This window comes from Panthera onca, chromosome C1 (genome assembly GCF_046562875.1).
Source record: "Panthera onca isolate mPanOnc1 chromosome C1, mPanOnc1 haplotype 2, whole genome shotgun sequence".
Lineage (NCBI taxonomy): Eukaryota > Metazoa > Chordata > Mammalia > Carnivora > Felidae > Panthera > Panthera onca.
The window spans coordinates 1,373,216-1,392,725 of record NC_138346.1 but is presented as its reverse complement, the minus strand read 5'-3'; the positions used below and the strand labels follow the sequence as shown (position 1 = coordinate 1,392,725).

The following is a 19,510-nucleotide window of genomic DNA, read 5'->3' as shown; positions in this document are numbered from 1 at the left end:
CCTCCCCGCAGCACCGAGCGGCCAGGAGCTATAACCGCACGTCCAGCAGGTCACTCACTGTCCAGCCCACCAGGACCAGATGCCCGGTCATCTGCCGCAGTCCCATCCCCTGTCCCGCTCAGGATCCAGCGCGTCCGATCCCAGACGGCCTCGAGACAGCCTCCTAGGCCCGGAGGACCCCCGTCCCCCCTCACCGCGGGCCGGCTCGGTCCCGGGAGCACACCACCGCGGCCCACCGCTGCCCTCCCAAGCGAGCCGCGGCGCTCGCTTCCCGGATCCTTCCGCCAACAGGCGGCCCGACCTGCCGCCAAGCGCCGGGACGAGCGGCGCATTCTGGGAGGCGGTGCTGCATTCTGGGATCTGTAGTCCGCGGCCCGGACCTCGGCCCAAGAGGCCTCTCCGGTCCCTTAAGCCCCGAACGCCCGCGAGTCCAAGCGGCCCCGACGCCCCAGCCCGAGCTGCACCGGCCAGAGGACACGAAGCCCGTCAGCCTCCCGTGAGTCTCCGCCGGGCGAGTTCGCACACACCTCCCGGGGAAAGAAAAGTGCCGCCGGGCGATGGCACGGTCTCGCGAGAGCCGAGCTCGGGAGCCACGCCCCCGAGGGTGGGATACTGGGAATCCGTTTGGACTTCCGCCGCTCGAGTGCGATTGGGCCGCTGTGTCACGTGACCCGGCGGTTACCGCGGCGACCGGACGGGCGCGCGCCGGGCCTCGCCCTCCTTCGGGCTGTCAATGGGAGCCCCGAGCGCCCAGGATGCGGGCGCCCGCCAGGGAGCTGTTCCGAGACGCCGACTTCCCCGCCTCGGACTCCTCACTGTTTTCCAGCTTCTCCACGCCGCTGGCCCAGTTCCGGGAGGACATCACGTGGAGGAGGCCCCAGGTGCGGCCCCCGGCGCGGCTCTCGAGCCGAGGGCCGGGCTCCGGGCGCTGCCTCCCGCGCGGTGCGCGGCGGGAGGGGTGGCCGCGTCTGCCGCGTCTGTCCCAGAAACGGGGGGGGGGGGGGGGGTGGTCCGTCGGGAGGGAGCCCCTCGTAGCTCCGTGCCAGGTCCGTCCCGGGTGTGCGGGAGGACCAGCGCCTGGCCCGCGCCTGTGAGAACTTGGTTCCGGAGGAGGCTCGGGGCCCGGCGACAGGGCCCACAAACCCAGCCCCGCTTCTGCCCCGACGGGCGCCTGACCGCACTTAGCTTCTGGTGTGCACGGCCCTCCTGGCCGCCAGCGGGCCTGCCCCGTTACTTGTGTTTGCTGGTATCTGCTACGCCCGTGGTCTTCTGGAAGGGCCAGACTGAGCCTACGAAGCAAAGTTGTTTAGGGCTTCGTGCACCTGCATTTTCAGATGTAAACGCTTTAAGGTGGCAATTTGCGGGGATGCTCCGGCCCAGTGCTCTGTTGATAATCCTTAGAAACAGTGTATCTGCCCAGTAAGACTCCTCGGGTACGACCCTCCCCCGTCTGCACGGACACAGCCTGCATGGCCAGCAGCCCTCAAAGCCAGAGCAGCTTGGGTCTGGCGACTGAGGCATTTGGGCAACACGGAAAGTGCCCGTTTGGTGTGGAAGGACGGGAGGGCCAAAGCATGAAGAGCCTTACAGGCCATGCCAGTGGAATTCGGGTTAAAAATGGATTCTAGGCAACTTGGAAGGCCATTGGGGGTTTTAGCAGAGGAGCGATTTGAGTGGGTTTATGTTTGAAGAAGCTCACTTTTACTGCTGGCTGGGTGGGGGATTGACCCGCCAAGCAAGCAGGTGGCCATCTCAGTAGTGATGCTCCTGGTAGCATGGCCACCCCTAGGATGGCTTCAGAGTGGGTGGGTTTGAGAAGTACTCTGGAGGGGGATTAACAGGTTTTACTGACCAACTGGAAGTGGAGGGTGAGGATAAAGCCAAGCTCAGGAATGACTTCGAGACTTCGAGACTGAGCACCTGGGTGATGTGCTAGGCGACACGGGGAGGTGGGGGAGAGCTAGGGATGGAACTCTCGGGTTGGGTTTTGCTCTCTCAGGAGCAAACAGAGCTGTCAGAGGCAGGTAGGCATGAGAGTCGGGCACTCAGGAAGTTCTGGGCTAGAGGTTCCCTCTGGGAATGGGCGCTGTCACAGGGCTCAGGGCCCTGAAGAGTGTCTCAGGAGAAAGTGGGGCTGGAGAAGAAGAGAGGGCTTGGAACTGAGCCCTGAGGGACCCTCCCACTTCCGAGGGTGTCCAAGCAGGTGCCCTGGCAGGTAGCCGCGAGAAGCAGCAGGCAGTGAGGAAAAAGGACGAGCGGGGACACATGGAACCCTGGGAGCCAAGAGGGGACTGTGGGGAAGTGCAGGGGCTCAGCCACTGTTCTGATGCCTGCAGGTGCCAGGAAAGATGAGAACAGAGAGATGCCTGCTGGATTTGACCACACAGAGGTGACCGGCTCAGAGGCTAGAGGGGCCTATGCTGAGGGAGGAGGAAGTGATGAGCAGCTGTTTCAAGAAGTCTGCCAGTGAAGGGAAGCCTCAAGGGGAGCTAATGCAGGGGGGATGGTCTGTTAGAGAGGATGGGGGTTCTCTCTCCGTCTTCTGCTGGTGGATTCTGCCTCTAGGGGTGAAGGGGGGGGTCGTGGGAGGAACCCAGGCTCCGAAGACAAGAGGGGGTCAGGTCAGGTTGCTTCTGATGAAGCTTCTGGCAAGGTCATCAGCTCAGAGGGGCGCAGGCAAGAGGGGGGCAGTGTAGAAGTGTAGAGAAGAGGGAATAAAGTAGTCTGGGGAGTTGGCAATTAAGCCTTGGAGAGAAGGGTTTCAGTTTCCAGCAGTATGGAGGACCCATTTGAGATCTGCCAGTGTGGACTTAAGTGAAACCATTTTCTAGGCCAACGGTTAGCTGTTTGGAGAAGGGGGACGTGGGATCCATCCCGAGCTGGGGTTTTGCCACTTAACAAAGCTAGACAGAGAAGAGGACCCTAGAACCTAAGCCAGATGGGATGATGTGAAGCCAGGAGGGCTGACAGATGGAGGCCGCGGAGGCCAGCTGCTTCCCCTCCCCTCTTGGGCAATGCGGATGACCAGAAAAGCTCCTCCCCAGCGCCTGTCGCCTAGATCCCGTGTTCTTCGTTTTAAAGACTAGCCTTCAGACGAGGTGTACTCTTTATTTCAGGAGCTCTGTGCCACACCCCGGCTGTTTGCAGATAACCCACAGGAAGGACAGGTGAAGCAAGGGCTGCTGGGAGACTGCTGGCTGCTGTGCGCCTGTGCTGCCCTGCAGAAGAGCCGGCGCCTCCTGGACCAGGTACCTGCGTCCGAGCGTGTTTCTCTTCTGCTCTGTCTTCCTGTCTGCTGCGCACAGGAAGGAAGCGGGAGGCAAGGCAGCCGAACCTCCTGTTCTACGGGGCTCTGCTGAGGTCGCCCAGCATGGCTGGTGGAAAGGGAGGGCTCTGCTCACAGGCCCCAGGGGCTCCAAGGCACAGACACCGTGTCCCCGTCTCACCAGGGCTCCCCGGTGCTTTCTGCCCTGCTCTGCCCTCCAACACCCTTGGAGGGATGCACAGATGAGCAGGCCAGCCCAGAGTAGGAATGCCCCGGGTTTGGAGTAAGTTTTCCTAGCTGGTTGTTGTTGTTGTTTTTTAAACAAGCTTTGAATGTAAATTGGCAAAAGGTGATTGAAATGGTTTCCGAGGCTGGGCGGCTAGCACAGGTGTAGGAGGGCTGCTCAGAGTGCTCCCCCAGGAGCACCACAGCTCTTTGTTTGGCTCGTCGCTAGAATGTTACTGATTGATGCAGCAAGGCTGACGGTGGTGACCCATCCAGAGCTCCTCCTGGATCCCCAGGCCTTGCTAAGCACACCACAATTGCTGGCATTTGTTCTCCGGGCCTCTCTGGCTTTGACCCTGGTTCATAAGTGAGAGCGCGAAAACCACTGCTTTCGTGTTTGTAGCCACTGAGGGGCAGAGCCAGGACCAGACAAGTGTGTCCGGGGCAAAGCCCACACCTGTGGGGTCACAACACCAGAGCCAGCAGTGGACGGGCTGGCCCGGATCCCGAGGCACCAGCCTCCAGCCGGGGGGTTGCTGTGCCCACGGTGACCTGCCGTCTGCCACCGGCTGTGCTGAAAATTGGGTCACTCGTGCCTGTAAAAGTCACGTTTGTTTTGGATTCAGGTCGAGTGCTTATTTGGGACAATAGGACATAAAGGTTGGCTTTAAGCTTCTGGAGACACTCGGCTCCCTCAGTGTGGCCCTAAGATGCGTCCATTGAAAAGTCGGTTAGCTTTCCGTGTGACGATTAGGTTTCCTGCAAGCGCTGCCGTCCGGGGAGGAGTAGGGGAGGGCCCTCGGCAGACCGGCAGGGTCCCCTGGAACGGCTCAATGAAGGTGCTTGGAGGGCGCTGCGTGCGTTGCCTCTCACGGTCTCCTTTTGCCTTTCCCTGTGCACGGTAGGTCATTCCTCCAGGACAGCCGAGCTGGCTCGACCAAACGTACCGCGGCTCCTTTACCTGTCGAGTTTGGCAGTTTGGACGCTGGGTGGAGGTGACCATAGATGACCGTCTGCCTTGTCTTGCAGGGAGACTCTGCTTCTCCCGGTGCCAGAGAGAGGATGTGTTCTGGCTTCCCTTACTGGAGAAGGTCTATGCCAAGTACGCGTGCCGGAGGCTGGAGGGTCGGGGTGGGCAGGGAGCCACAGCGGCCTGAGTCTGCCCCCGGGAAGCACGTCCCCGCTCTCCCTGGGCTGCAGTGTCCTCCTCCGTTCCAGGGACCTGACAGCCAGGCCGGCGTGGGGACTGACTCGTCCAGAGACAGAAACTCTGAGACTCGGCCTGTGGTTTGCCCCATCCCCGGCCCGCTCCCCCTTTCTCCGCACTCATCTCAAAGTCGGGCATGAAGGCATCGCCTCCAGAGGGAGAGGGTGTGCGTTTCCCTCCCCTGGAAATGGTGGGAGGTGGGAGGCCACCCAGGTCGCAGTGCTTGTTTAGCCTGGTGCTGCCTGAGACCACGACCCTCACCCGGGGTCTGAATCGAAGAAGCCTCCTCTTAGGATGCATATATCAGCTTGCCCAGAGAGGCTGCACCGATAGGCCTTAGCCCTAAGGGAGCGAGGAAGGCCCGCAGTGATATTGGTGCGAGCGAGTCCCTCCATCCCCTGGCCAGTGTGGGGTTTGATCTCGAGAGGCAAGGAGTGGGTGTTCACAGGCTTGCGCCCCGCACCGCCTCGTGCTGATGTCTGCCCTGGAGGCGGCAGGGCACTGCTGGGCCGCTGTACGTTACAGCCTTTCAGGGTCAGGTGATGCCTGGACTTGAGGAGAATGAGGCAGGAGTAAAGAGAAGCAATTGAAGTGGTGGGCGAGGTGATCTGGGGGTGTTGGGTGTGGGGATGGAAGGGGCAGGGTACCCGGGCCAGAGGCTCACTGGCTGCGGTTGTCTCCCTAGGGTCTATGGGTCCTATGAGCACCTGTGGGCCGGGCAGGTGGCGGATGCCCTGGTGGACCTCACTGGTGGCCTGGCGGAAAGGTGGAGCTTGAAGGACTTGGCAAGAACCGGCGGCCGACAGGACAGGCCTGGCGGCTCAGAGCACAGGACTTGTCGGCAGCTACTCAGCCTCAAGGACCGGTGCCTGATAAGCTGCTCGGTGCTCAGTTCCAGAGCAGGTGAGACGCAAGCGGGGGGTGGGGGGGGGGGGGGGCAGGGGAGAGGCCCGCACACACGTGCATCTTCTTCTTGCGGCCCCGTCGGGGCCGAGTGGAAAGCAAGACGTTTGTCCTTGAAAGCTGGTGTCTGGTGTGCGACTGTCCCCACCACCCGTCCTTCTCTGGAGGGAGGTGTCCCTTGCTCCCCGACTCACCGCTAGGGTGAGGCCGGACCCTGCGGGCGGCCGCCGTGTGGAGACTTCGTAGGAGATGGGTGGCGGCAGCATCTGGGGCCGGCTGGTGACCTGGCGGAGTCAGTACTGAGGCTCCCGCCTTGGTGGTCCTCGCACTCGTCAGAGAAAGTTTGTTGAAAGGAAAACAACACGCAAACAGAGCTCCTTTGACTTTTTCACGGACTTTAGTAGGTCTTTCCCACCAACACGTGTGTGTTTTGCATTTTGCACCGTATGCCATTTTCTCAGGTGCCGTGTAAACTGTCAGTGTCAGTTCTGTTCGCAGATCTGCTGTGGTTTTCTTACTCTTTCCCTTAACCTCAGACCTTTAAGGTCTTTTCGGTTTCTCGCGTTATAGACGGCATTACTGAACATGTTCGTGTTTGAGAGCGTCCGGGATGAACTTCACTATGAAAGTCATAACGACCCCAGAATACGGACATTGAAATAAATGGACACGTGTGGACAATTCAGTTGCCCGGCCTGTGCGTGAGGGCTGGGTCTGCCCCCATGTGTGGGAAATGAGGGAAGCCCGCAGAAGCCTGTGCGTGACACAGCATTAGAACCTTCCCTGAGTCTTGGCATCGGCTGCCCCCAGGGTGGGTGGGGTCAGTTCTTGGCGCGCCAGGCTTTGCAGAAGCCCCTAGGCAAAGAGGGGGCTGCGGGAGGTCATCGGGATCCCCCTGGAGCGTCTCAGGACTGAGGACTGAGGCAGACCCCGAGAGCGGTGGCTATAATGCCGTTGTAAATAAAGCTTTTCAAGACATTCCTGGGGTTTCTTCTCCTTTCTGGACTGCCACCCCCCTTCCCAGGTTGGAGTTCCTTCACTCTTCGGCCCCTCCTTTTGCACGTCTGTTTGTCCCAAGGGCTCTGGGCAAATGGGGTGGTTTCCTCTCTGGAGCCTCCGGTCTCCCCACCCCACACCACGTGTTTCCTCCAGCAGTACCTGCTGTGCGATGCCACCCGAGCCAGCCTCGCCGGGAGGTCACAGACCTGCCGCTGACAGTGCTGGTGGCGGCATCAGGGGCCCTGTGCCCCTTGTCGGCCGGCCGGCCATCCTCTCTCGTCCGCCCAGGCAAGGACCGAGCCACCGAGAAGGGAATGAGCTGCCGGGCCTGTGGCCGCAGAGCCAGAGTCCAGACCCGGGTCCTTCGCCGTGGCTCTGCCGTGGCGAAGGCCGCTCCTAAGCTCGCTTGTCCACAGGGTCGGGAAAGGAGCCCCACTGGTCCGTGGGGATCTGGGTGCTGGTGTGGCCACAGCAGGGTGGGCTGGAGCAGCCCGCGGGGAAGGAGACAGACCCGTGGGTCTGCTCGGTTTGGGGACTCCCTGCCCACATCCCAGCTGTGTCTCTCCCAGGTGCCAGGGAGTTGGGGGAGTTTCATGCCTTCATTGTGTCGGATCTGCGAGAGCTCCGGGGGCGGACTGGCCAGGCCATCCTGCTGCTGCGCATTCAGAACCCCTGGGGCCGGCGGTGCTGGCAGGGGCCCTGGAGAGAGGGGTGAGTATGGGTGAGGCCAGAACTATACTGCTGTCAGGCCGGGAGGGTGGGGCCCCGAGTGGCAACTCAGAGCTGTGTGTGTCACAACCGTGTGTGTCCCGGGCTCTGGTGCCGTGGCTCGTGGCAGACGATTCGTAGCTGGTCAGGACGGTGCATGGTTGGTCTCCAGCAAGGCCCTCCTGGCACCACCTCTGGTCCCCTGAGTCCTGTGCTCGGCCCCAGACAACCTTAGGAGGCCGGTGTCGTGCATGGTGCCGGGACCAAGGCAACCCTAGACCCTGGGGTCCTGTCTTGAGGGTGCCCACAGAATGGTAGGTGCCCCATCAGGCTGCGGGTGACAGGGACATGTGAGTGCTCAGCTTTCTGACCTTCACTGGTGCTGGGAACCTGGATTGAATGAGGGCGCTGGACCCGCTCCCCGTGGCCGGCCGTGACCGGTCAGCAGATCCGACGCTTGCCCCCGAGCCCAGGCTGGTGGCAGCTCCACCTGAGTCGATCAAACACATCTCTCGTTCACCTGCTCGAGGACACTGCTCTGGGGAGATGTGTCTAGAGACAGGGGCCCTCGGGGAAGGACAGAGGTGACTGCGGAAGGCCAGCGTGGAGCCACCCGAGCTGGCAGGGCACAGGGCTCCTCGGTCAGTGTCGTCCACTCTCGGATGAGAGGCCCCTCTGAAGTGAAGTGTCTTCCAGGGGCGAAGGGTGGAGCCAGGTGGACCCGGCGGATGAGGCTACACTGCTGTCCCAGCTGCAGGAAGGGGAGTTCTGGGTGGAAGAGGAGGAGTTCCTCCAGGAGTTTGATGAGGTCACCGTGGGCTTCCCGATCACGGAGGCTGGCCACCTACAGAGCCTCTACTCAGGTAAGGGGAGGCCCGCACGCTGGGGGAAGCCCGTACCCTGGGGGAGGCCCGCACGCTCACCCTGGGGGAGGCCTGGGGGGGGGGGGCGGCAAGCCGCATGGGCTCTGCCTTCGGAAGTCAGGGCTGAGTGGAGCCCGCGTCCCTCTGGGGGCCCCTGGGCACCAGCCTGGCCACAGGCCCCAATCTGCTTCCTTCAGTGCAGAGAGATGGTTCCACTTCCTCCCGTCCCTGGCAGCTCAAGGTGCTGGGAGACACGGGGTTCCCTCCTATAGGGTGCCGTGGCTGGTGTTGGTGAGAGTGGCAGGAAAGGTGGCATGGGAGCCCTTTCTGGAGCCGATGCTTGGTTCTCCATCTAGAAAAGGAGCTGTGCCACACTCAGGAGCTACCCGGGGCCTGGGTCAAGGGGCAGTCTGCAGGAGGCTGTCGGAACAACAGCGGCTTTCCCAGCAACCCCAAATTCTGGCTGCGGGTCTCGGAACCAAGCGAGGTGTACGTTACCGTCCTGCAGAGACCCAGGGTGCGCACGGCAAACTGGGCAGGCCGGGCTCGGGCACCGTTGAGGGACGACCGTGCCTCATGGACCCCGGCCAGCCTCCTGGGCAAGGACTACCAGGCCGTGGGCCTGCATATCTGGAAGGTAATTCTACCTTGGTCCCGGCTCCCTGCTCAGGGCCTAGGGGCGCTAGGACAAGAGTGACACCGGTGACCGCCAGGAGCCTCAGGTGTCCCCCGCCTACCCCAGGGTCATACACCAGCTGGCGCTCCCACAGACCCAGCCCCGCCTAACCCAGCCGGCATCCGTCAGACAAAGGGAAACGAAAAGAAAAGCAGCCGGTGGCGGAACCGGCCGGAGGGACCAGGGCACAGCCCTGTCTCGGTCCTCCTCTGTTCTCCCCAGAGCGGGAGGGCTTGGAGGCTCACATCCGGGACAGAGCCACTGACCCCTGGGGCCGAGTGAGAGCCCTGGGTTGCTGGGCGCTTTGAGCCGTCCCCTGCCGTGCTGGGGCGGGGCCCACAGGTCTGGGTGGTTTCTTTGTGCTGGGTGAAGGCGGCAGGCCGGTCTCGGGACGTTGGCACACGGGCCCCCTCTCTGCAGGTGGAGAAGCGGCGGGTCAGCCTGCCCAGGGTCCTGTCCACGCCCCCCGTGGCTGGCACTGTGTGCCACGCCTACGACCGGGAGGTCCACCTCCGCTGTGAACTCGGCCCAGGCTACTACCTGGCCGTCCCCAGCACCTTCCTGAAGGACGTGCCGGGGCAGTTTCTGCTCCGGGTCTTTTCCAGTGGGAGAGTCTCCCTCAGGTGAGAGGGGCAAGTGGGGTCTCCAGGCCGCGCTCCCTCGAGGGCCTCAGCGGAGGAAGGGGGAGCGGCCCGGGCAGCTTGCTGGCGGTCCGTGTGCGTCTGCGGCCCATGACAGCCGGGTCCTCCTGTGTCTCCCCCGGGCAGTGCCATCAAGCCGGCGACCACGAGCCCTGCCTCTGGGGAGGCCCTGCCCGCAGGGGAGTGGGAGACCGTGCAGCTGCGGGGCTCTTGGAGAATCGGCCAGACGGCGGGGGGCAGCAGGAACTTCGCCTCCTACCCTACCAACCCTTGCTTCCCCCTCTCGGTCCCTGAGGGCGCAGGGCCCCGCTGCATCCGAATCACTCTGCGCCAACACTGCCGTGACAGCGAGTGCCACCCCATCGGCTTCCACGTCTTCCAGGCAAGCCCTTCCTGTCCCCGGGGGTAGGCGGGCACAGGGCAGGCCTCGGGGGGGCTGGTCCACACAGGCGGCCAGGCCGGACAGAGAGGCCTGGACGCGGTCACGTGGGCACAGCCAGGCCGGCTGGTCCCATACAAGATCCATTTCTGGGTTTCGTGAAGTCTGTAATTCAACGGGGTCATAGGTCAGCTTAGAACCCTGGCTCAGAACAAGCGTCACGAGGTCAGGTCTGCTCCCTAGAACCGCGCCTCCCGCCCAGGAGACCCGACAGCGTGCCCCAGGAAAGGCGGTCCGCCAGGAGCCGCCCCAAAGCCATGACGCAGTTCATGGCACAGGTTCGCGGGGAAGAACAGGAAAGGGAGCCCACCCGCCCACAGAGCCGGCGTGAGGGCCTGGCAGACGGATGCCCCCGATCGCAGTTGCTTAGGTGATTCTCAGAGGAGAGAGCTGTCCCCCCGCAGGAGGAGAGGAAGCCGTGTTGAGGCCGGAGTAGGGCCAGCACGTCACAAACACCACCCCAAACCTCCCAAACCTCCCTCCACCTCAGTCTGCCCGCCCTGTGTTGTAACGCAGCTGGGACAAGCCCAGCAGACCTGTAGTTGGAGGAAGGGGGACAAGTGCGGTGCCGGAGGTCAGAGGTCGTAAGCCCAGACTCCACGGGGATGAAGTGGCTCCCAGCTCACATTTGTGCCCCTCCTGGGGGCCCCGCTTCATGCTGGGTGCCGAGGAGGGCATGGGCCAGGAGGGCAGCCTGGAGCCGTGCCCTGGGCGCCGTTGTGGGGTGGGCACACAGAGCCCGGGGTGCAGATGATGTGAAGGAAGGGTGGGAATTTCTCTGGTTGAGCAGCTTCTGTACGCTTGGGAGGACACTGTGCTCCCCAAGAGCTGAGGGCTCATTCTGGAGCTTCGCTGCCCCCGGGCTGCCAGCTGGGGCACCCAGGAGCTTCGATACAAGTGCCAGTGCCAGGAGCCGGTCAGACGACCCTCAGGACAGAGGCCTGGGCAGTGGTGGTCGTGGCGGTCCCCCACGCCTGATGGGGCCGCCCGGCTGACAAGGGCGGTGGGGCCTCGGTGAGTGTGAGCCCAGCTTCTCCGGCTTGGTGGCCCTTCCTCCCTGGAAAAGGGAGTGTGATGTGGGAGACGTCACCGTGAGATCCGGGCAGACTGCACCGGGCGCCTCCCCACCCTGGACACCCCGGCCTCGGAAAGGGAGTGCGGTTCCGAGACTGGGAAGGACTTGGTGGCCGTGGCAGCCCAGCGGACAGCCCCACCCCCCGACCCTGTCTGAGCCCACGCCTCCGCCAGGTTCCGGTGGATGGCGGGAGCCAGGGCGCGTCCCGCCTGCTGCTCCAGGACCCTCTGCTAAGCTGTGTGCCACACTGCTACGCCCAGGAAGTGAGCCGGCTCTGCCACCTGTCGGCGGGGACCTACAGGATTGTGCCCTCCACCTACCTGCCAGACACAGAAGGGGCCTTCACGGTGACCATCGCCACCAGAATAGACAGGTGGGGCTCCGGGGCTGGGGGTGGCCCTCGGTGTCTTAGTATTCACCTGCCTGTTCTCTCCCGCCTGCCCTGCTTGCCCCAGCGCTTGTCTGTCCCCGCAGAGCAGCAGCGGGCAGGGCGTGAGCCTTGGGACCCCTCCTTGCCTGGGAGTCTGTGGGGGGAGCGTGGCTGCTCTCGAGCTGGGGGCCAGGAGGCCGACCGTGTCTTCTCTCCCGCAGGCGCTCCATTCACAGCCAGGAAAGGCTGGGGCAGCTTCTCCAGGAGGTACGTGTGGGCCCTAGGGCAGAGGGCCACCCCGTTACTCTGCCTTGGGGCCGCCTGGCGCCCTGGGGTCTGAATTACCCCAGCTTCCTCCCAGAGGCCAGGCTGCAGGCCAGGCTGTGCCCGGGGACACCGGCACACCGGTGTGTGAACATGGGGGCCACCAGGCAGAGCCCCTCAGCAGCCGAGAGCCCGGGGCTGCAGTCCCAGCCCCTGGCAGTGCTGCTCGGAGGAGGGCGGCCCTGCCCAGACCTCGCCGTCTCTCGTCCTGCAGGCCTCCTTCATGGCAGTTATGAATACCTAACTGGGTGACCCCTGTGTCGGCTCTGGTGACTGGGGGGTGAGAGGCCCCCTCCCACGGTGCCACCAGCCTCCATGCTGTGGCTCACAGCCCCGAGTTGGACGGCTGCACGTGCCTGCGGGTCCTGCAGGGAGGTGGCCGTGGGGCGAAGCAGGTGCCTCGGAAAAGCAAAAACCGCTGCATCGGGCGTCCTTGTTCCATGGCGCTGAGGCCGGAGAGCCTCCCAGAGACCCTCGACGGCATCTGTCCCCGGCTCCGGAGAGAGGCCTCACAGGGGACAAGAGCGTAGCAGGACAAATCTTGTTTAGAACCGGTTATTACGGCAGACGTTTTTAGGAAGAAACTTTATGAATAAACGTGAGTACTGAGCGGTTTGCGGAGCCTCGTCTCGGGGAGCCGCAGGCCGAGTCCGCTCTCCCTGAGGAGCAGGGGAAGGCCCGGGCCCTGCGCTCCCTCGGGGCCCTGCTGGCCTGTGAGACGGGCAGGCTGCTTGAGGACGCAGTGGGTGGTGGGAGCCTGGAGGGTCGTGGAGGGGCCGTGGGCGCCCGCCCCGTGACGGGAGCAGGAGGGAGCAGCCCAGGGCAGCACCTTGGTGCCGGTCACGTCGTCCGCCCTGTCCCTGCTGGGCCTTACCCCACCTGGGCGTCCGGAGGGACTCTCAGCCTCCGCCTCCCTTCCGTTTGGAGGTGCCAGATGCAGTCGTTTGCTCTTGACGTGGGAGGAGGCGTCCCCGGGGGCCCCGGGCCTCTGACCGGTTGGACGCAGTCAGCCCTGGTCTCGGCCGGGCCTCTCTCCCCACCCCCGCCGCTTCCCTGACTGGCCAGTGCCGTGGCGTCGCCGTCCTCACCTTCCAAAGGAGGGCTGGGGGCCGCGACACAGGCCCGAGGAAGACCTCGCTGCCCCACGCCCCTTCACGTGTGAGCAAGACCCCTCGCAGTGACCAGTTCTCTGGGGTCGAGTGGAGGACGGAGGAGGGGCTCCAGGATCTGGAGGTGCCACGGATGGAGAGGCAGCCCGGCAGAGGCGGCCAGACACCAGCCGGGCTTCCAGGACGTGGCTGGGCCGGTGGGGCACGGGCCGTGGCCCCCGCACCGGAGGAGGCTCGCGCCCTCCTGGCCGCCAGCCCCCTGGGCCTGCGCCAGCTTGTGGTTCCTTCGCATGGTTCCTTCGTGGGAGGCAGAGCTGAAGGAGACCTCACCCCCAGGGCATCCTCAACAGGCAGGCAGGCCCGGCTGTCCTGGGCATGGCCACCTCCCTCTGACCGAGTGAGCTCCAGAAGTAGCTTGTGTTCTCTGGGCTTCGATGTCCTTGCTGAACACGTGTCCGAGCCCTGGCCATACTCAGTGTGCCCCCATGTCTGCCCTGGAGTCCTTGGCCTGGAAGGGCCTGTGGGGTGGGCACCAGCGGGGCTCATTCTGCTGAGGACAAGAGTGACCGAAAGAGGGCTCTTGCCCGCCCCCACCCCACAGGAGGACCCGATGCACGGGCGACTTCCAGTCTCCGTCAGCCACCTGACGTTGGCCCCCCACCCAGCCCGGTGTGAGCTGGGGCTGCAGACCACAGACCCCACGGGTTCCGGGCCGGTGCGCTGCTGTCTGACCCGTCCTCTGTATTGACCTAAGCCCCGCCTCGGACCCGGCCTGTGGCCCCGGGGAGCTGGGCAGCAGCAACCAGCCACGCCCTGGAGGCCTGGTTCTTGGACCGGCCGGTGGGGGACTACTCGGGTGAAGGGCCTCCCTCCTGTGTCCAGGGGCCCTGGCAGACCCCTGACGGGCAGGTCTGGGTGTGTGCATGTGGGAACGCCACCTTTCCGGCCTTCCCAGCAGACTTTGCCCCACACCACCTGTTTGGTTTCTCGTTCCACTTCCTGCTTGGGGCAGGTGGACCGTGCCTTTTCTGTGGGAGCCATGTCCTACCCAGTCCCGGCCCTGGGTCTGCTCTCGTTGTCCTCGCCTGCCCTCCTTCCCCTGGGCCTGGGTCAGCTTTGGGGGCCGCAGGGGTCCTGGGGTGAGTATCAAGATCCTGGTGTCCTCAGAGCGGTAGTCAGGGAGGGGGCCTGGCTGGGTCTGGGCTTCCGGGGCGAGAGGAAGGACAGAGCTGGGGTGAACGGGACAGGGCCAGCCAGACGGGGCCAAGGTTCTCAGATGCTCCAGCCTCTTTCCTCTCTGTCTCTCCGTTAATAATCATTTTTTTCTCGCTCAGTGTCCCATGTCTGCATCATTTGGTTTTACTAGCTTTTTTTTTCTCCTGTAATATTTAATAGATATAAGCTAGATATGCTGCCTTTTGAAATGAATAGAAGAGTCATTTTTTCCTAGGGACACTTTGGGGGCTTTTTGGACCCCAACACAAGGCCTTGGACATGGCTGCTTCATCAAGGAGAGGGTCGTTGCTGGTTTTGAGGATGAACTTTAAGGGGCAGGCTGGGCCTTCCAGCACCCAGGAGTACTCAGTGGCTCTGGGGCCCCGTCCCTCCCCAGGGGACCTCAGATGCAGGGCTCTGGCTGGGACCCTCTGGCTATTCCTCTGGTTCCCAGCAAGCACAGGCTGTTTCTGCACAGACAGGGCAGTCTGGCCTGGGAGCCGGCTCACTCAGCGTCCTGGGGAACTCAGGCCATGGAGTTTTAGTCAGGACCATGCTTACGCTTGTTTCCCTAAAGCACCTCCCCTCCAGGGCTGGGGCTCAGGCCATACACACCCTCAGCTGCCTGTCCCTTCACAAATCACCCAAGAGGGGAGGCTGATGGATCAGGAAACGGCTTTGGCTTGGACTGGGCTGGCTGCTCTATCAGGGGCCAGTCCTAGTCCCTTGTGGGTTCCTGGTACCTGGGCAGGTGTGACGCTGGGGCACCATGACGTGTGTGTGTGTGTGTGTGCGCGCGCGCGTGCGCACGCGATCTGACTGACGTGGTCTCATCCCTCATCCCCCAAGTCCTATTGAGAAGACCCACCAGCACCAACACATCCCTCTCCACTACCCTGATCCCCTGTCCCTTCATTCTGAAGTCCCTCTGTGAGTGTGTGTGGGGTGCTATGGATGGGGCTCAGATGCCCAGTACCCTGCCCTTGAAGACTGTCTGCACACAGATCATCTGGACAGCACTGATGATGAGGGATAGATGATGCATTGATGTGTAGCGGTGGCCCTTGATCAGCCTGGGGACAGCAGTGCAGGGCAAGCAGGGGCTGGCAGAGGAGTTGAGCAGCCTCAGGAAATGGAAAGAAGCTCTCTGTGCCTGCAGTGTGGCAAGTAGGCTCAGCAACTGTGGCAGGAGCTAAGGCTGGAAAAGTAGGTAAGGGTCTTGAGGTCCATTTAAGGAGCTTGGGTCTTACACCTTGGGTGGTAAGGAGCCACTACACAGTTTTTAAGCAGGACCTGATAGGTGTATATGTGACTTCTCTCTCTGGTCGAAGTCTCTAGATGGGGAGGGGACCAAATAGAAGGCTGTCGCAGACATCAAGAGACAGGTGATGGTGTCCTGCCCAGAAGGGAGGTAGGAGAGGCAGAGAGAAGAGGTCACTGTCGAGGTACATTTAGAAAGCAAAAGCAGCAGAACATGATGCTTGATGTTTAATTAGATTGATCGTCTAGAGCAACGTGAAGAGAATTGATACCTTCAAATCCATGAACATGGTATACCTGCCCATTTTTTGAGGTCTTCCTTAATTTCTCTCAGCAGTATTGTGTGTCCTGGAGCGTAGATATTTTGCACTTACTCTTACCTACTTTGTTTTTCAACACTTGCAAATGATATTGTATGTTAGGTTTCATTTTTCTAATTTTTTTTTTGCTAGTATATAGGAATACATTTTTTGTATATTATGTTGTGTCCTATAGCCTTGTTAATTCACTTATTCATAGTTTGGGGGTTGGGTTGTTGTTTTTTGTTTGGTTTTGGTTTTGATTTGTAAATCCCTTAGGATTTTCTACATACAGAATTACGTCCTATGTGAAAACAGAAAGTTCTGTTTCTTCCTTTCTTACCTGAATTCATTTTTTTTTTTTCTTGCTTTATTTCTGGAGGCTCGGACCTCCAATACCATTTTGAGTAAAAGTGATGAGAGCCACTTTCCTTGTTCCTGATCACAGTAGGAAAGCACTCAGTCTTTCACCATTAGGCATGATTTTTTTTTTTTTTTTTTTTATAGATGCTCTTTATCAGACAGGGAATTTCCCCCTATTCCTAGTTTTTGAGAGTTTCTATCAGAAACAGATGTTGAATTTTATCAAGTGATTTTCTTTCATTATATAAATGCAAGGAAGATCGGAGGAGATGATTATATAAATGTTCCCCTTTATTAATGTAGTCAATTATATTGGTTGACATTGTAATGTTAAAACAAACCTTATATCCTCAGGATACTTGTGTGCAATGTATTATTTGTTTTATACATTGCTGGATTCAGTTAATATATTTTAAAGAATTTTTATATCTGTGTTCATACATGATATTGTTCTGTATTTTTGTTTTCTTGTAATATCTTTGTTCAGGTTTAGAATGAGGGTAGAATGAAGTGTTCTCCTTTATGTTCTGAAAGTGCTAAGGATTGATATTATTTTATTCTTAAATGTTTGGTAGAATTCACCAGTGACACCATCGGGGTTGGGGGTTTTCTTTGTGGGAAAGTTTTAGATTATGAATTCAACAACTTAAATACAGACTATTCAAATTTTCTATTTCTTGTACAAATTTCGACAAGCTGTGACTTTTAAGAAATTTGTGCATTTCAGAGCACCTGAGTGACTCCGTTGATTTCACCTCAGGTCATGATCTCACAGTGAGTGGGACTGAGCCCCACATCAGACTCTGCACTGACAGGAGGGAACCTGCTTAGGATTCTCTCTCTCTCCTCTCACTGCCCCTCTCCTGCTTTCTCTCTCTCTTAAAATAAATAAATAAACTTAAAAAAATAAATTTGTGCACTTGAACTGAGTTGTCAAATATATTTGCATGACATTATTAATGACGTTCTTTTATTACTCTTCTAATGTTTGTAGGATCTGAATTGATGCTTTCTCTTTCTTTTCTGATATTAGTAATTCGTGGGGTGTTTTTTACCTTGATCAGTGTAGCCCTAGGTTTATCAACTTCATTGATCTTCTCAAGAAAACCAACTTGCAGTTTATTGATTTGATCTGTTATTTTTGTATTATATTAAATTTCTACTTTTTTAATTTCCTTTCTTCTACTTCATTTTAATTTGTTGTTTTTATCCTAGGTTCCCAAAGTGGAATCTTAGATCAATGATTTTAGGCCTTTTCTCTTTTCTAATATAAGCACTCAAAGCTACACATTTTCCTCTAAACATGGCCTTAGCTTTGTCTCATAAATATTGGTAAGTTGTGTTTTCATTGCCATTTAGTTCAAAATATTTCCTAGTTTCCCTTTGATTATTTGACCCTTGAGTTAATTATGTTGTTTTAAGTTCCATATATTTGGGCATTCTTCAGACATCTTATATCTTTTTGTTATTTCTAATTGTGTCATATTCAGAGAACATACTCTTTATGATTTAATTCCTTTTAATTGAGACATATGTTGTGGCCTAGTGTTTGGCCTATTTTAGAGAATGTTCATATGTGCACGTGAAAAGATTACATACTCTTTGGGCACACCGTTCTCTAAGTATCAGCTTGGACAAGCTGATTGTTGTTCAAGTCAGCTATATCCTTATTTGTTTTCTCTCAGTTACTGAGAGAAGAGTGTCAGAATAACCCATTGCAGTTGTGGATTTTTCTATTTATCCTGCTAGTTCTGTTAATTTACTTCCCATATTTTGAACCTCCGAAATTAGGTAATACACATTTAGAACTGTTAGACATGCTTGATGAGTTGATCCTCTTATTGGTATGAAATGTCCCTTTTAATCTCTGGTAATATTCCCAGTACTGAAGTCAACTTTGATATTAATTTACTCATTCCAGCTTTCTTGAGATTAGCATTGGCGTTTTCTTTCTCCATTCTTTCATTTTACTTTTTTTTTTTTTTTTTTAACTTTTAACCTACCTTTCTTTTTAAAATGTGTGTTCTGGGCACCTGGGTGGCTCAGTCAGTTGAGTGTCCAACTCTTAATTTTGGCTTGGTTCTGATCTCACAGTTCGTGGCATCCAGCCCTGCATCAGATTCTGTGATGACAGCGCTGAGTCTGCTTGGGATTCTCTCTTCTTCTCTCTCTGCCCCTCCCCTGCTCACATGTGAGCTGTCTCTCTTGAGCTCTCTCTCTCTCTGTCTCTTAAAAAAAAAAAAAAAAAAACAAAACAAGTGTCATTCAGACAGTATATTACCATCTTTTGCTTCTTTCATCCAGTTTGAAAATCTTTACCTTTTAACTGGAACAGCAGACCAATCACGTTTAATGTAAGTGTTGATACAGTTGGGTTAAGTCTACCACCTGACATTTGTGTACTGTTTATCTCATCCGTTCTTTGTACCTGTTTCCTCCCTTCTTTGGGATCAAATGTTTTGTTCTGTATTCCATTTATCTCCTCTATTGGCTTATTTATTATAACTTTTGTTTTTTTCAGTGGGTGATACTAGGTTTACACTGTGCATATTTAACTTATTGACGACGGATGGGATATAGAAGGGAGGGGGGAAAGAAGGGAAGGGGAAATCGAGTCTCAAGAATGGTAGTCAAATATCTGGCCTGGGAAGCAAGGGGGGGGATCATTCTCTGAGACGGGGAACTTTGAAGGAAGATTAGTGTTAGAGCAGGAGGTGAAGGGGGGTCCTGTCGGTTTTGAACAAGTTGCACCTGAGGTGCTTTTCGGGCATCCAGGGGAAGACGCGTGAGAGGCAGTTCCACGTGTGGTCCAGGAGTCTGGGCTGGAGCTGGCAGCTGGAGTCGGGCATTTGGTAACTGATGAACCAATGGAAGTGGGTGCATCTGCTTATGGAGAGTGTGCGATGGGGCAAGAAAAGGGTCCAGGACCAAGCCCCGTGCACTCCAATTTTGGGACAGAGGCGTGAGGGGAGAGTCCGGAGAGGAAGGAGCAGAACAATCTAGAGTGCCACCTTGGAACCAAAAGAGGCGGCAGCTCCAGTTGCCCCTGGGGGGTGCTGTGACAGGGTTTCAGAACTAGGGCAGGATGCAGGGGCGCTTGAAGGTCATTGGAAGCTCCATTTCTTAATTTGTGAACGTGCACATGACGGTACATTTAAATCTATTCAATACTTTATTAAAACACTGAACAATGAAGAACTCTGCCAAATGTCGCTGGGAGTCGAGACGGTGCCCGTTAGGTGCCTGCCGGGGTGCGGACTGCCCACGGTGGGGTCCGGACCTCAGTGTCTGAGCATCGCAGGGGTTTGAGGAGCTAGACTCCGCATGAGGACACCTCCTTCAGGAGGATCTGACCTGCGCCACCACACGGTCCTCTGGCAGGGCTTGGCGGACAGCTGGGACCACGGCGGAGGCCCGGTCTCTCATCTAGACTGCGCCTCTGGCTGCCACGCGGGGTGGCTTTCCACAAGTCTGCAACGTGGCTTCCGGGAGTACAAGCCCCACCGTGGTGGGAGCTGGCCTACAAGAGGAGGCTGGACCCCACTCAGCTCAGCACATATGTGCTGGAG

At 58.3% G+C, this 19,510-nt stretch overlaps 2 protein-coding genes across 5 annotated transcripts in view; both read left to right on the top strand.

The window, feature by feature from the left end:
- The first annotated feature begins 654 nt into the window (after positions 1-654).
- Positions 655-16,866, top strand: CAPN10 (calpain 10). 4 transcript variants are annotated; one of them, XM_060624350.3, is made up of 13 exons: positions 1,023-1,433; positions 2,337-2,389; positions 3,117-3,248; positions 4,396-4,592; positions 5,383-5,600; positions 7,169-7,310; positions 8,004-8,170; positions 8,527-8,807; positions 9,267-9,469; positions 9,614-9,869; positions 11,175-11,374; positions 11,593-11,638; positions 11,910-16,866. In XM_060624350.3, the coding sequence occupies exons 2-13, from the start codon at positions 2,363-2,365 to the stop codon at positions 11,937-11,939; spliced, it is 1,899 nt and encodes a 632-aa protein (XP_060480333.1). In that variant the 5' UTR covers positions 1,023-1,433; positions 2,337-2,362; the 3' UTR covers positions 11,940-16,866. The 4 variants fall into 4 exon arrangements, 3 of the variants coding, with proteins under 3 accessions (XP_081652449.1, XP_060480332.1, XP_060480333.1); XM_060624349.3 differs by lacking the exons at positions 1,023-1,433; positions 2,337-2,389 and adding an exon at positions 756-881; XR_014138032.1 differs by lacking the exons at positions 1,023-1,433; positions 11,593-11,638; positions 11,910-16,866 and adding an exon at positions 655-881 and having other exon boundaries at positions 9,614-10,296; positions 11,175-11,280.
- Positions 13,838-19,510, top strand: part of LOC132672380 (G-protein coupled receptor 35-like) — an 18,150-nt gene continuing 12,477 nt past the window's right edge. The window contains exon 1 of the mRNA XM_060624367.2: positions 13,838-13,943. The gene's annotated coding sequence lies outside the window, so the exon portion shown is untranslated. The remainder of the gene's footprint in view (positions 13,944-19,510) is intronic.

What these genes read in the sequence shown, in the direction of transcription:
- CAPN10 (XM_060624349.3), top strand. Translation starts at nt 756, where the DNA reads ATGCGGGCGCCCGCCAGGGAGCTGTTCCGAGACGCCGACTTCCCCGCC. An exon ending in CCTACAGAGCCTCTACTCAG is followed by an intron (nt 8,171 to 8,526) that starts GTAAGGGGAGGC and finishes TTCTCCATCTAG; the next exon opens with AAAAGGAGCTGTGCCACACT. An exon ending in AGTGGGAGAGTCTCCCTCAG is followed by an intron (nt 9,470 to 9,613) that starts GTGAGAGGGGCA and finishes TCCCCCGGGCAG; the next exon opens with TGCCATCAAGCCGGCGACCA.